We start from the raw sequence: 17,245 nt of genomic DNA, 5'->3' as shown, positions 1-17,245 counted from the left end.
TTAATTAAAATTATTTCAGATTATGCGGTTTTAAGAAATTAAAATGAATAAATCATATAAATTAATTTATAATGAATTAAATCACCAAAATTTTCATAAATTTTAATTTATATATTATAAACATATAGAAAATTTATGGGCATAATTTTATGTAAATAAATATATGTAGGAATTTATACCTTAATAATTTCACTATTAATCAGTTTCCTTATTTGTAGAATTTTTAGCCACAAAATTAGCTTCCTCCCCTTGAATTTCTATAATTAATACTAAATACTATTATTAGGACATTTTTGAGGATTTTTAGGAATTTTTTTAGGGTTTTTTAGAGATTATTAAGGAATTGCCCCTTTTTTGAGATAAAATTTTGATTTTTCCTCCTTTCTTTTCTTTCCTTTCTATAGCTAATATATAGAGTATTTAAATTATATTTTTATTTTATCTTCATGTGTAAGTAATTAAGAGATAAGGAAAATAATTAAAAAAAATGAAAATAAATAATAGCATGCGACCTTTCTCTTATATTTGCCAACTCAAATGATTCTAGGATATTTTCCTTTTCTCTTTCTATTTATTTATTTATTTATTTATTTATTTATTTATTCTTAATTAATAAATAGAATTAGAAAACTCTAGATTATGTTAGTATAGTGAATTTTGCTAGATTTAATTTTTAAAATACAATATAATTATTAAACCGAGAGAGAGAAAAATAAAAATTTTAAAATTACCAAATATAATTAAATTAAAATAAAACTTATAATTTAAGTCTAAAATTCTATTGTAACAGAAATTAAATATTAAAATAAATCAAGAACTTAAGAAAAAAAAAATTGGAATAAAATTTGAAACCAGATTAGAAATAATAAAAGGAAATGTTGATTGAATTTGTTCGAATATTTAAGATTAAGAAAAAGGGTCTGTTACAAGAGTGTTACCACTTGATGATCTTCTCGGAAAACTCACTACTCATGAGCTTACCCTTCATAATGATGAATTAAGGCGAAAAATATGAACAAACCTCAAGTGAAAACGAAGATAATGATGATGAGGAAGATCTCTTTCCTCTAATTACAGTAGGATTAGAATGCATAATGAGGATGAGGAAAAGATTCAGAAAATACAAATCAAAGAATAACTATAAAGTTAAGTCCTACTCTAATTATAAATCTAACAAACCTGCTTGTTTTGAATGTGAATCTACAGATCATCTCTTGAAAGATTGTCCTAAATAGAAGAAAGAATACTATAAGAACGACAAAAAAAAACAAGTAATGGTTGCAAAATTGAGTGACTCCAAAGAGTAAAGTGAATTAGATAATGAGAAGGAACAAGCTCATTTGTGTCTTATGGCCAATGATGATAAAGAGGACAAGGAAGAAGACAACTCTAAAGAGGTGTTGGATTTTCTTAACACTTGTTGTAAAGATAAATCGGTTAAAGCTCCTTTCAATATGTCTCAAACTGAACGAATCTTAAAAGATGAAAAGACAATATGAGAAGATATGATATGCCATATGCTGAAGGTTGTGAAGACCTTATAAAAAAATGATGCGTTTAAGGCTAAATAATCAAAGTTTGGAGAGACTATCATCGTTTTGAAAGAACAGAATATCAGCCTGATGAAACAGATCATTGAACTTCAGAATAAAACTATTCGCTTGAGTCTGAACTCAAGACTTTGAAATCTGAGTCTGATAAAATTCAACAGATCGTGAGTAAGTTAAATAATTCAGAATTTAAGTTTGTTAAAAAGTTAGCTCAACAAAAAGCATCAACAGATTAACGTGGTATAGGTCTTAACAATGCTAAGCATAACTACAAGAGTCGAAGCACCTTTGTTAAAATAAAAGCTCAACTAAATATCGATATATGCCTTCTTGATCCTATTATTGCAAGGAAGGACATCTAAAGTTTGCATGTCCTTACAAATGTAAGGATAGATATATTAATTAAGAACACCTTTCCTATTGAGCTACGTGAACAGGTAGGCCAATATGGATTCCCAAGGAAACAAGACCACCTAACATGGTTCATCCTTAATATTCACCTAAATTTGAAACTTGATCCACTAATAAAGGTTGAGAAAGGTTAATTTTTGTTTTGTAGGTAAAACAAAAATAGATCTTAGATAGTGGATGTTTGAGACATATGAGTGGTAAAGCTTCATTATTTTCTTAAATAAAAGAAAAACGTAACGGTTCAATTACTCTAGGCGACAAAAGTAAATGCAAGATCTTAGGCATTTGTAAGGATGATAAGGATTCTTCAAAATCTATTGATAATTTTTATTTAGTTGAGTGCTGGAAAATTTTTTTGTTAAGTGTATTTCAATTATGTGATAAAGGGAATCAAGTAACATTTGATAAAGAAAATATTTTGTTAAAAATCCTATCACAGGATATATATTCATTACAACTCTTAGACATGATAATGTTTATGCTTTACATACTAACAAAATTGTAGCTGAAGATTTTAAGTGTTTAAAGGCTAAAATAGATGATCTAAAGCTATGGCATAGAAGGCTTGGCCATATCAACATGCACACCATGCATGAACTAGCTAATAAAGGTTTTTTTTAAGGGACTTCCATCTCTTAACTACAAACATAGTCCTTCATGTGATGCATGTATTCTAGGTAAACAAGTAAGAAGTTCATTTAAATCAAAAACAGATGGTAAGTACTACAAGGCCATGTGAACTTCTACACATTGATCTATGTGGACTAATGCATGTAAGGAGCATAAGCGGTAAATCTTATATACTAGTTACACTTGATGATTTTTCTACATTTACATGGGTTGATTTTTTGAAGGAAAATGGAGAAGCTTTGAAGCCATCTCAAAAAATTGTGAAGAGAAGCAAACATTGCTAAATCTTCCAATTGTTTTAGTTAGAAATGATCATGGAAGAGAATTTGATCATTTAGGCTTTAATTCTTTATGTGAAAAATGTGGTATAACTCACAATTGCTCAGCTCCTAAGACACTTTAACAAAATGGTGTGGTTGAAAGGAAAATTCTCACTTTAGAAGAAATGGCTAGGACTACACTTATTTAAAATGGATTAGCTAAACGCTATTGGGCTGAACCTGTTAATACAAAAAATTATGTGCTTAATAGATGTCTTATTCGACCCATATTAACGAAAACTCTCTATGAGCTATTTAAAGGAAAAAAAACAAAATATTGCATACCTTAAACCCTTCAGTTGTAAATATTTTATTATAATAATGATAATGATAACTTAGGCAAATTTGATGCACAAAAAAGAATCTTCCTAGGATATTCATTGAATAGTAAGGCTTATAGAGTGTTAAAAAAACGAACAAATGTGGTTGAAGAAAGCATACATATTGTGTTTGATGAGTTTGATAATGGTATATTAAGTGATGGTATCAATGACTTAAATCTTAATAAGCATTTTGATGACAAAAGTGATGAAGAAGATGCTAATGAACAAGCTGTAGATGGAAAGAAAAATATGCAAGAGCCAATACAAAGTCTTGAAAATGTCTAGTATAAATAGTTTGAGCACATTGAAGACGCACAACCTAATCAAAAAACTAATGCTCAAGACTTGGAAAGAAAACCTGAACGTTCTGTTTTTTATACTCGAACTAAGGATTCTCTAAAGGAAGGGTCAATTAGCTCTCATAATGATAACATACCATCCATTATAAGAAGATTCAGATTGTCATCTCAACATCCTCTAGAAAATAATATTAGTGATCCAGCAAAACGTATACAAACTCGATCTGCCCTTAAAAACTTTTTCTGCTTTTTTTTCTCTTATAGAACCAAAGGATTGTTAAGGAAGAAATAAAGGAACCGAAGTGGATTATTGCAATGCAAAGTGAATTAAACGAATTTGAAAAGAAAAAAAGTCTGGGATTTAGTTGAAAGACTATATGATCGCACCATCATTGGAACTAGATGGGTTTTTCGAAACAAACTTAATGAGGATGGAGAGATCATAAGATACAAGCAAGGTTAGTAGCTAAGGGCTATAATCAAGAGGAAGACATTGATTACAATGAATCTTTTGGATTAGAATCTAATTGTGCTTACTTTTGCTTCTTACATGAACATGAAATTATATCAAATGGATGTTAAATGTGCATTTTTAAATTGCTATTTACAAGAAGTCTATGATAAACAACTCCCTGGATTTGAAAATGCTAATCTTCCTAATCATGTATTTAAATTAAAAAAGCATTATACGGTTTGAAACAAGCTCCAAGAGCTTGGTATGATAGAATTTAGCTCACATTTACTTGAGAATAACTTTCAACGAGGTGAAATTGATATATTTATTAAAACTAAAGGTAAAGATATTCTTATTCTTCAAGTATATGTTGATGATATGTTATTTGGAGCTACCAATGATATTTTATGCAAGGAATTTTCTGAGATTATGAGTAAAGAGTTTGAAATGAGCATGATAGGAGACTTGACATTCTTTCTTGGAATTCAAATAAAACAAAAGAAGAATGGCATATTTACTTGTCAAAGTAAGTATGTTAGAGATCTTTTAATGAAGTATAATATGGACCAGTGCAAAAGTGCAAATAAACCTATAAGTGTAAAAGAATCTTTAGATATCTAGATGGGACTAAAGGCATTGGTCTATGGTACCCTAGTAGTAGCTATGTTGCTTTGGTTTTTTTTTTGGATGTAGATTATGCAGGATATAAAGTGGATAGGAAAAACACATGAGGATCCTGTCAATTCTTAGGATCATCTTTGATCTCATGGTATTCAAAGAAACAAAACTTATGGCTTTATCAATAGTCGAAGTCGAATTTATTGCAATCGATGCATATTGCTCACAAATATTGTGGATTGCACAACAGCTTTGAGACCTTGGAATTAATCTCAAGGGCATACCAATTAAGTGTGACAACACAAGTGCAATTTGTATAACAAAGAATTCAGTGCCACGTTCAAGTACAAAGAATATTGCGGTACGCCATCATTTCATACGTGATCATTTGGAGAAACGTAATATATCTCTATCTCTTGTTCCTACGAATAAACATCTAGCTAATATTTTTACAAAGCCTTTAAGTGTTGATCATTTTGCTTATATACGTATGGAACTTAGAATGTTGAATGATAATGCATGAACTTAGGGGTAGCAAATTAAATACTATCCATGTGTATGGGGGGGTAATTTACGTAATTACTTAAAAATATTTGCATGAATATTTTATGTTAAAAATTTATGTGATTAAAGTGCATGTGAAACTTACGTGATTATATGTGTTAATTGTTGTGTTTCAAGTGTATTTGAGAATTGAAAATTAATTTCAATTTCTTGGTACAAAGTTAAACACATATAAAAGAAATATGGGATTGAATTGTTGAGTTTCTATAATTAATAAAGAACACTTGATAATCTTGGCTAAATATTTAGAATTAATTCAAATTATTTTGAAACAATGACTTAAGGATAGTTAATGAATCTAATCCTATTATAATTATCATTTGGATGTGTGTGTGTAAAATATTAGCCATGAGTAATTATGCCAGAAAATCATCTGGGAAGAAAAAATCAAGTTTAATCTAGGAGAAAATAACAAGATTAAGTGAATATTTGGGAACTTTAGAGTTAGGAATCTGGGAAGGCTGAGGAGAACGTAAACGGATATCAAGTAGGATAGTGCATGAAATCTTCACGTTAGGATATGAGAACATTTGTCTACAGTTGAAATCGATACAAAGTAGTACACCTATTGAGAAAGGAAGTGAGAAGCGCCGCCTAAAATAGAAGAAAAGCCACTAAAAAAAGAGAGAAAAGATCAACACGTCAAAAGATAACTACACGAGCTTGCAAGGGAATTTTGAGGATTGATGAAAATTAGATGAAACATTCTATACACTCAAATGGTAGACTATAAATATGGCACATGGGACCCATAAATGAGGTACTTAATTTTCTACTATTGAAAGAAACACAAAAGAACTCTATGTAATATATTATAAGGGAGTTATTGCAACTAAATTTCAAGGACCCATATTGTTTTTCAGAAGAGCATAAAAAACATAACCATAATTACAAAAGAGTGATTTCAATTGTCTTCTAAGTACTCACATTGATGTTTAAAAGAAAATTTTTGAGATTTAAAGAATATTTTCAGTAATCATCTTTTCACAAAGACCTCACGTCAATATAAGTCCTAAGTAGTAATCCATCTTGTAGTCACTATGCTCTCGGAAGGATCTATTAGGCAAACTGTGTTGAACAAATACTAACTTGGGCGTCGGAGTGGGTCCTCGGAAAAACATTTCGGACCCTGCTAACCCGTTATTTCTTCTTACAAGAAAATGCATTTTCAGGAGTGGTCTTATTGCATAATTTGGCGAGATAGCAAAGACAGATTTCTACATTACTAATTCTTGATTATTCTAAAATCAGGGGACTAAGTTCATAATTAATTCTTCCACAAAAAGATATAGGAACAATTTGGTGCTAGAAGGAGGACCATTTTTTCTTTATTAGCCAAAAGGTTACTTTAAAAATTTTCATCGAGAAGATGCCTACTCATTCTCAAAATCAAAGTCAAAAAACAAATCAATCTGGGGAAAGTAGACATCCCAGAAATAAATCCAAAGAAGAAGATCTGCACAAAGTGATAGTATGGTTCAAAGAATGATTGATGAAAGACATTCCATGAGACAATCACAGAGTTCACAAAGGGATCAACAAAATGTGTCAACATCCCAAGCACAAGAAGCAACACTTGAGTTACAACAAGGAATCAGGGTCATCCAACCCCAGTTCACATTAACAGGCGACGCATTAGTTTAGTTAGCAACTGCGATGGCTAATGCCATCAAAACAAGAAGAGAGGAGGTTACTCCTTTATTGGGAGAACAAATTTCTTCGAGCAAAAAGCAGGAAGATGGAGATGAATCATATATTCCTCTTCATAGTCAGAAAGAGATAGTGAAAGAATCTACTCAACAAGGTTCTCATAAATACAAAAGCATTCATATGGAAGATGGTGGAGAATCTATGCCAGGAAAGAAATATGCCTGGTATAGAACTCCGCCTAATTTAGGTACCTCAATACCGCAAGGGACACACATCCAGAAGGGTTGGACTGAAACCGTGTAACACCCTGAGATTTTCTAATGTCATTAACTTTTGGGGATTTTATAATTATGTTAAATTAATTTAAAAGTAGTTTTAATAAACTCGTTTCATATACGAATTTAAATATTAACATATATTTATATTAAAAAATACAATTACGATTTCTAAATAAAGAGGTTCGAATCAAAATAATTATTTTATTTAAAATGTGTGAGCACACGAAGATGAGTTTTATTTAGTCGGGCCTCGCAAGAAAATGAACCTAGATAAATAAATAAATAAATAAATAAATAAGTGTATAAATAATATAAAAGGATGGGTTAGGGTTGTGAGTACTCCTTTCCTCACTCACAAAGAATCACGCCTCCCTTCACTTTCCTTCTTTCTTCCTTCTTTCCCTCCTTTCTTCTCTTCTCCCATTACTGTGCCGCCAAGGCTGACTGTGTACCGCCCCTTGTGACTGTCGGCCAGTTGCACGGCACCTCCTGCAAGATTCCCCAATTCCTGGCCTTGGATCTCGACCCTCACCACAGTAGCTGCGCTGCGTTTTTTCCAACCGGCAGCCACACCACAGTGAACAGCTGTCCACCCTTCCATCACCAGCAACCGCTTCACTCTCTGCGGCTAACAACTAGCGGCTGTGACAGCAGCAGCCTTGAGCTGTGACTCCATCCACCACTACACTTACCCTCTTCACCATTTTTTCTAGTTTTAACATTGTAAGCCATCTCTTCTATTTTCTCTAATTAATTTTCTAGTTTTAATTGGAGTTTTATTAAGTGTATTGAGTTGGATGTTGGTTTTGTGTTAATTTCATTGAATCTTTTTAGGGGTAAGAATTTGATTAATGAATTGAACATGTTTATGATTTAGGGTTTGAAGTGTGATTTGAAACTATGGGTGATGTGTTGGTTGTGTATTAGTTTCTTTGAATCGTAGTATGGGTACTAATTAAATATGTTATCTTTGAACACGAAATGACTAGGGTTTGAATTTAGAAATGAAATCACCAATGATGTGTGTTTTATGCTATATTTTGGGTGGTGCGATGATTGATTAAATAACCTTAAAAGTTGTTTTGAAACTTAGTCGATTGATTGATGTTGTGATAATTAGTAATGGTGATGATTGTAGCTGATTATGGAAGTGATTTTGGTTGTTAAATTGGGAATAATAGTTGCTAATTGTTGTGGTTTGATTGTTGTGAATTACAAGTATCCTTATTAGGTTCTTATTGAAGTCATAATGCATAATGTTAGTAAGATTATGAACATAGTGTCAACTTGTTTAGAATTATTAAAGTTACTTGTTATGATGTCTTGATTATAGTTCTTCCTAACCTTGAAGAATATAATAGATGATATTGCGATGTGATAAACTTAAGATTCGTCATATTAGCACTACATTAACATCGCCAGATTTAAGTGTGAATTGATATGTTATCTTAAAGCAACGTGGATCGATATAACTCAAACTGGTTAATGTAAAGGAATGATTCACATGATCCCTTTTTCTCTTAAATTGATGGGAAGACTTATGTTTTGTTGAGTTAATGATTTTTAACTTGTATTGATTGAGTTGTGTGTGTGTTAGAGTAATCGAAAACTCATGCTGAATGGGTGATAGTGATTACTTGCGCATTTAGTTTGGTATGGCAAAGTAGTTAAGGGAACTTATTAGTTCTACTCATAACTTATTTAGGTGCCTATTTCGTAAGAGGAAAGTAGAGCCTTAGTTGGGTGATTTTGTGACTTTTGATCGTGCAGTGACACTTACAGGTACGTATACGCAGTAACTAACCCTTATATGCAATTTTATTTAAGACATTATTGTTTATTGTGATAATATACATTGCATTGAAACTATGAGATACTAGTGAGTACACTTTATATGAAGAGCTATCAATTATGAAATCCTTGCGCATAGAATGGCTATAGAGAATGAGAGTGTTAGTAGGAGGCGGGGACCACTCCCTTATTTATCTAAGAATTGGATTATGCCTTACTTGGAGTTAGAATGACTCCTTTAAAGGTGAATTTCATATTTTGTTGAGTGGCTTAGTGGGTTTTGGCGTGCTGCTATCCTAGGGCGCTCATTAATAGTCGAAAGTGGAACTTATTCCCATCTGATAAAGTATTAGATTATGATTAGCTGACGTGACTCAACTGGATTATGTCCGGTTGATTAGTAGTCCCCTAGGTGAGGTTCGACGGGACCACCGTAAGGGGGTATGAGCATGCTTGGGTCACTCGGCGCCGGATGGCTGATACCGCCCCTTTACCGAGGTGTTACCATGCAGGCTTTGCAAACCCCAATATGGTGGCCTCTTCACTGGTTTAGTACCCTAGTGTGTTAGTTTTTCCCGAATGTAGGACCCGAGAGGGTCAGCTAGAGGGGGCATGAGCTCATACTTTGCCTTGGGCGCCGGATGGCCGACAACGCCCTTGGCCGTGTCACTATGCCAGGAAGTAGAGAAAGATCCACTGATAGAAAGTTATTCAGTGATAGAAAGTTTATTCATAGATCGAAAGTTATTTAATGATAGAAGGTTCATTTTTTGAAAGAAAGCTTACACATTGATAGAACGTTTACTCTTTGATAGAATATTTACTCATTGATAGAACATCAACTTACTGATAGAATAGTTTATGCTAGTGTGAAGTGTGCCTAAGTTAAAATACCTCAAGGGTATTACAGACTATGATCGCACTTACCTTAAGATAGACAAGCTCTATAAGGTCATGTGTTAAGTATTCTGTTAATGCCTTGGTCGAGTTGATACCATACGTGTTTTGCAAGAGTTTATGTTTGAAAAGAGAAGCGTGAACACCTGCATTTTACCAAGAACACATGGTTCGGGTTGGAAAGCACGTAATGAAATTAAGAAGTATAAGTGGCCGATAAACGGTTACTATCTTTGCTTGTGTCTTATGAAATCATCTTATGTTGTTTTATAATATAATGTTATCTAGCAGTTGGCCTTATTATATTTGATGCTAGTTACTAACGTGTACATGTTTGTGTTTATGTTTGATTGTTGATGACATTCTATGATTGTCCTGCTATGACACATTGGCCTATGGTTTAATGTCGAGCAGCAGGAGGATCATAGACAGGCTTAGCAGGTATTAGAGCTTCTTTTGCATTGCATTGCATTGGGGGAGAGTGATGAGGGCGAAGCATAACCTGTGTCATACCGTTATCTTTCGATTTTGTAGCTCTTGTTATCTTTTGTAAACTTTGGTCGTATATGTTTTGTTATGAGGCCTTGTGTCCTCCCTTGTATAATTGTATTTCCGCTGCGTAGTTTATAACTCTGTATGGTTTTAAGGAGTTAAGTCATTTTAAAACGCAAACGTCGACACTGGAACCATGATCCATGCTTGGCATGTTGATTTGAGAAGCCAGCGACGAATCATTCCGCCGTGGTGTGAGATTTTAAAGGCAATGATGCCTTACATTAGTTTAATGTTTTTATTTTGTTAAGTACTCTACCACATGTTCGATTTTTAAAAGAGATGCTGCCGAAATTTCCATTCACATTTTTAAAGTTAATGTTTAAAATTTATCCAAATTCTTTTCCTTTTCTTTTATGTAACACCCGAATTTCCTCCCGTCCTTTACGGTTTTGGTTTCTTTAAGGGGTCGGAAATTCAGGGATGTTACAAACCGTTTATCACAAAACTAATTCTCAAGCAACAACAAGGGAATCAGGAAAGATGGAAAAGGTTGAGAGAAGATCTGTGATGAGTAGGTTAGGGAAAAAACCTAGCTAGTCTGGAGTATGGAAAAGGATTGGTGGTTCACAGTTATCCTTAAAATATAAGGAGCAGGAGAATCTGCACGAATAGAGGAGAGCATACAGCCAGAAGTACACTCATTGAAGGGAAAATCGCCATGTATTTCAAGCTTATCACCGAAACTTTCAGAAAATCAGAAGATAAGATTTTTTAGGAAAACTCCTTTTGTCCCAGATATTGCTACGATGGCAGGAAAGAGGGTGAAGTTCCCTGCACAATTGAGTTATAAGGGTGAGACCTGCCCAAATGCCTATCTCTCAGCATTTAATAATGAAATGGACACGGACAGTCACATCGATGCTAGTTGGTGTAGGAATTTTATCTTGACTTTAACTGGGACTGCACAGAAATGGGTTCAGAGTTTGCCAGATGGATCAATCGCGAGCTTTGATGAACTGGATGAAAAGTTCAGAAGCCATTTTTGATGTAGGACTGCTAGAACAAAGCAATCCATAGAGATGATGAGTATAAGACAGGGGAAAGATGAATCGTTGAGGAATTATGTTTCAAGCTTTGACAAGGAAGTCTTCAAGTGCTGAATCTTAAAGAAAACATATTAACATTTGCTTTCAGGCTGAATTCTGAAAGACATGAGAGTGAAGTTTTAAAGTTCAACAATCAATGGACGTATTTGAAAACAATGAAGGAAGTCAGAGAATATGCACACTCCCATGTGGACGTGGAAGATTTTAAAGCAATAACAGGAGATATGCACCAAGAGCAAAAAGGAAAAAGCTCAAAAAGGGCGAGAAAGCCAGATGATAGAAGTGATAGAGGGAAGAAGCTGGTCAGGATTAAAGATCTAGATGTGCCGAGACTCCATAATTATACCGAATATACACCTCTGAATTACTCTAGGGCAAAAATTTTCAATTTGAATAAGGATGATACTAAATGGTAGGGTCCAATCTAGAGAAAGCTGGCAAGAAAGAATCTAGATGCATATTGCATATTCCATGAATGTCCAAGACATTAGACAAAGCATTGCATTTTCAATGAACAACATAGAAGATTTGGTTCAGAGAGGTTATTTCCAGCAGTACAACAAAGAAGGGGAATTAGCAAAGAGACAAACCGCTGGTGGATCTAGGAGGAGAGAAGAGGTAGTTAGAAATGAGGGGGAAACAGCCCCAAAGAAAAAGAATGATACAATAGTCATCTTTCGAAAATCTGGGGGGGGATGGATTCTGAAGTTCACTTGAGAGCTGCCATTGCACCTAGATTAGAGTTTATGGAAGTAATAGAGCAAGAGGAGCCATCAGCTATACCAGATATGACATTCGCTAGAGAGGATTGAAGAGGGGTGTCACATCCTCATTCAGATCCATTAGTAATGGTAGTTGACATCGTTGATCAGTCTGTGCATAGAGTTTTGTTGGATAGTAGAGTAGAGGTAAATGTTATTTACAAATCTTGCTGGGATCAGATGAATCAATGAATCGCTTAAGGCTGAAACATTAAAATATGAAGAGACTGTCAAAGTCTTGAAAGAACAAAATATCAGCCAAATGAAAAAGCTCATTGATCTTCAGAATAAAAATGACAATCTTGAATTCAAACTAAAGATTTTGAGACATGAGTATGAGAAAAGTTTACAAGCCTTAACAAAGCTAAATGACTCCGAATCTAAATTTACAAAAATGATTACACGTCAAAAAGGATCTAATGATAAACGTGGTATAGGTTATAATAATGTTACACATAACTATAAGAGTAAAACCACATTCGTTAAGAGTGCATACAAACATAGACGCTTACCTACTTGCTCGTTTTGTTGCAAAGAATGACATCTCAAGTTTGCATGTCCCTACAGACGTAACGACAATTATATTATTAAGAATTCCTTTCCTTTTGAATTATGTGAGCAAATAAAGAAAATATGGGTTCCTAAAGGGACAAGACCACCTAACATGGTCTACCCCGAATATGGTCCCAAATTTGTCACTTGGTTGGCTAAGTAAAATTGAGAAAGGTTGTTATTTTTGTTTTGTAGGAAAAGCAAAAGTGGATCTTAGATAGTGGATGCTCAAGACATATGAGTGGTAAGGTTTCTTTATTTTCTGAAATTAAAGAAAGGTGCAATGGCTCGATTACCCTAGGCAACAAAGGTAAATGCAAAATTTTAGGTGTTGGCAAAGTTGGTAAGAATCCTTCTAAATTATAGATAATGTCTATTTGGTTGAAGGTCTAAAATTTAACTTGCAACCGGAGATACATTTATTACCGCCCTTAGACATGATAATGTTTATACTTTGAATACTAAGGAAATTGCAGCTCAAAATTTCAAGTGTTTAAAGGCTATATTAGATGATCCAAAGCTATGCAATAGACGTCTTGGTCACATAAATACACACACCATGCATGAAATAGTAAGTAAAGATTTAGTTAAAGGACTTCCGGCTCTTGTGTACAAACACAGTCCTACATGTGATGCATGCATTAGAGGTAAACAAGTAAGAAGTTTATTTAAACCAAAGAAAATGGTAAGTACTTCAACACCATGTGAAATTTTACACATTGATCTATGTGGTCCAATGCGTGTACGGAGCATACAGGTAAATCTTATATTCTAGTTACAGTTGATGATTATTTTAGATTTACGTGGGTTGATTTTGTTTGAAAGATAAAGGTGAAGCCTAGAAACCTAGGGATGGCAATGGGTCGGACTCGGGTCGGACTATCCACTCCCGACTTTGCTCCGGATAAATCTCGGACTACTTTTTTCAGTCCACCTCCACTCGGAGTCGGATTATGCATACTCCAACATTGCTCCGACTCGAACTCTTGGACCTTCGGCGGAGTTCGGATTATTACCAAGATTTATTCTTATCGATACTATATTAACGATTTTAAACCACGAAAAAATTGATGTAGATTAGTCTTTAATTACAACCTAACAAACAAAATATGTCTTTTAAAAACAAACTTAATAAGAAAAATTAGTCTTACAATTACAATAAACAAAATAGTCCTTAGTTCCTTAAAATTACATTAACAAACATAAAAATTACATAAATGATGAAGTCTTCAATTCTTCATGCTCAAGACTACAACATCATTAAATCCATCCTTAGTACCCTAACACAAGTTTATAAAAAAAAGTAATATAAGCATAAATGATTTAGTAAGCAAAAACTTAATTTTAAATAAATCAAAACTAAACATATACCCATTATCATTCTTCTTCTATAGCTTCTACATCCTCGTCTTAAAAAATTGGTGCATATTGAAGGGGATTTGCTTTAGCGTCTATAAATTAGAAATAACAAGATTAATAAATAATATATTTATATAATTTCTTAATTGTACGTACTAATGAAAAAAAATTAAATACCTTTGAATTCCATACGCCTCCAACTTTGAAGGCACATCAAAGCTTCGACAGTCTCAGGAAGAAACCTACTACGATGAGGTGCAATAACTCTACCACTAGTGCTAAAAGCACTCTCAGAAGCAACAGTTGAAATAGGCACTGCAAGTATGTCTCTAGCAATCTTAGAAAGTGTAGGAAACTTACTTGATTCCGCATTCCACCATCCTAACAAGTTGAATTTGTTTTCATCTACCACGAGTCTTTCCTCCTCTAAATATATATCTAATTCACATTTACGTGGCTTTTTATTAGGTTAGCTAGAAACATGCTTTTCCCATAAGCCCTCAACATCACTTGAATCATCAAATATCCTCTTATTATTATTGTTTGAATTTGATGAGGGTGAAAAAGGAGAAAATTTTTCATTAGCCACCGTTTCATATTCATTAACCAAATCCTTCAAAATCCTTCCAATTCTTTCACATTCTAATTTAGCAGTATCTTCACAAAGAAGTTCAAAATAAAAAGACACACATTCAAATTTTCTTCTTGGATCCAATATTGAAGCCACACACAACATGCCGTTAACCACTTCCCAATACTTATCAAACTTTAAAATCATTGCTTTACCATGGACTCAATTACTGTATTTCCACAACACAACCATATTCTTAAATTGAGCCTTATTTCACATAGATTTTGAAAGTAAAGATTGGCAGTAGGATACTTCTTACCGGACTTTTGAAAGTAAAGATTTTGAAAGTAAATATAAGAACATGAATTCCATCTAGTCTTACAATCTAGTTGTAGTTTTTTAGTAATAGGAATTCTACAATAATTACAAGCATCTTCAAACTTCTCATATATATTTGGCAATGAAGTGCAAAAGGCAACTACACTTCGGACTTTTTCAATTGCACCACTAATTATTTCTAAACCATCTTAAACAACCAAATTCAAAATATGTGCACAACATCTCATATGCAAAAAAGAGCCATATAACATAAGCTTACAAGGTTGAAGTTTCTCAAGCAAAACATCTACTACGGCATCATTTGTTGTGCAATTATCAAGGGTAATGGTAGAAATCTTTTCATCCAAATTAAAACTTTTCAAGCATTCAACCAAGGTCTTACTTATTGTGTACTTGTTGTGTGGGTATGGTAAATAAAGAAACCTAAATAACATCATATAAAATCAAATAAGTTTGCAGACCTAATAATATAACATATTATTTGATTAAAGTAAAGGAAAAACACCTGATAAGTTGATTCTGTAAAATCCAATCATCGTCAATATAGTGTGTTGTCACAGCCATGTACCCATTTCTTTGATTAGTGCAAGTCCACATGTCACTTGTGAAAGCAATCCTAGATTTGTTCCTCGCTAAAACTTTTTCTAACCGACGCCTTTCTTCATTGTATTCCCTAAATATATCGGCTTTTACTATATTTCTTGAGATCACATTAAAATCAAGATTCAAACTATTAGAGTATCTCTTAAATCCAATATGATCAACCATAGCAAGAGGATACTCATGATTCAAAATCATGCTAACTAACGCATTTCTAGAATATTGTTGATTAAACTTGTATTTGCTACCAATTCCTAATGTATTAGGAGAATCCTTCATAGTTGGTTTCAAAAGTTGTTGTTTCACATCTACATAGTTTTTCACTTTCAAACATCTTTTCAAATGATCCTTTAGATGTGTGGTTCCATTTTTACCACCACCAGTAAACAACTTCTTACAACCACTACATTTTGTTTTTATTTCTTTACCAACTTGTACCTGAGTAAAATGTTTCCATACAGCAGAAGTAAGTTTCCTACCATTAGCACCAATAATACAACCATCTTCACATTCAACATCTTCATTATTTTCGAAATTAATTATTGAAGTAACAGGAGCTTTCGAACTAGGTATTTCATTCTCAATAAGTCCATCCCTGTTTAAATAAAAAACAATTATATTGGTTCACCTAATGAATTTGCTACACCAACTCTAGAAAGCTCTAATATAGGTGAGTGAGGGACTAACTCACATAAACAGAGGGCGTAATCACAAAACTTCAATCATATTAAAAAAAATTGATAATTAAACACTTAGTTTGGTATGATCTCAAAAATGCAACACAACAGCATACAAAATTTGAGTTTCCACTTCAAGAGATAATTAGATAATATAAAAGGATACACAACAACAAGATAAAGGCATTGAACAGTCTAGGCATCCAACAACCTAAGGTGATTTATAAATTAAATAAACAACCTGGAATATAAGAAAGTATATTCAAAGAGCAAAATTTTCTAATGAGCATATGGTAATGAACTACCATCATTCAACCTACATTTTGCAATTTGCAAGTTGCTACAACATTTCTAGGGACGCAGGAACAAATACGAATTATATCAATTTTAATTATATCAACATTTCCAGGGACGAAGCAATTCTAACGAGCATATGGTAATGAGCTACCATCTTTTAATTTTTTTTTTTTACAAAATTTCATGAAAAATAATATGCAAGACATACTTACTCTCAATTATATCATCCAACATCAAAATGTGCTCTTTTCAAAGAAAACAAATACAAATTACCCAGAAAAAATATGAACAAAAGTGAAATTACCTGATACGATTGGAAGCGTTCGTCAAATGGTAGGCACGACGAAGCGATGAAGGCATGAAGCGTTCGTCAATGACAGATACGATGAAGCTTTCGTCAATGGCAAATACGATTGGAATTTGGAAGGGAAAAAGCTACACGGCTGCGCCTTGCTCCTACGAGCTGCGGAAAAATTAGGTCTAGTTTTTAGTTATTTACTCTTATGAGAAAAATAATGAAGGGCTAAGAGTGAAACCATTTTGAAATCAATGGTTAAAATCCAAAATTCATGTGGCATTAATAGTTGTACGTAATTGGTTATTGAAAGTTTTTAAGGATTGATGAGGTGGACATTATCTAAACCATTCATTCATCCACATTACACATCATCAATGGCTTAAATTTAATTAATGGTAAATACTA

The 17,245-nt window shown here is 33.2% G+C and overlaps 1 protein-coding gene across 1 annotated transcript; it reads right to left on the bottom strand.

The window, feature by feature from the left end:
• Positions 1-15,629: 15,629 nt before the first annotated feature.
• Positions 15,630-16,902, bottom strand: LOC130805534 (uncharacterized). Its single transcript, XM_057670310.1, has 3 exons — positions 16,847-16,902; positions 15,734-16,163; positions 15,630-15,641 (listed from the first exon to the last, which is right to left on the bottom strand). Exons 1-3 carry the CDS (start codon positions 16,900-16,902, stop codon positions 15,630-15,632), a joined length of 498 nt encoding a protein of 165 aa, XP_057526293.1.
• Positions 16,903-17,245: the final 343 nt, after the last annotated feature.

Source organism: Amaranthus tricolor, chromosome 2, assembly GCF_026212465.1.
Source record: "Amaranthus tricolor cultivar Red isolate AtriRed21 chromosome 2, ASM2621246v1, whole genome shotgun sequence".
NCBI classification, from domain to species: domain Eukaryota; kingdom Viridiplantae; phylum Streptophyta; class Magnoliopsida; order Caryophyllales; family Amaranthaceae; genus Amaranthus; species Amaranthus tricolor.
This window is presented reverse-complemented; position numbering and strand designations above follow the sequence as displayed.

Bases quoted from the DNA above. Each gene is read 5' to 3' on its own strand.
- LOC130805534 (XM_057670310.1), bottom strand. From the start codon at position 16,902: ATGCCTTCATCGCTTCGTCGTGCCTACCATTTGACGAACGCTTCCAAT. The intron at 16,164-16,846 runs GTAATTTCACTT...TTATTTAAACAG, and splicing joins AACGCTTCCAATCGTATCAG to GGATGGACTTATTGAGAATG.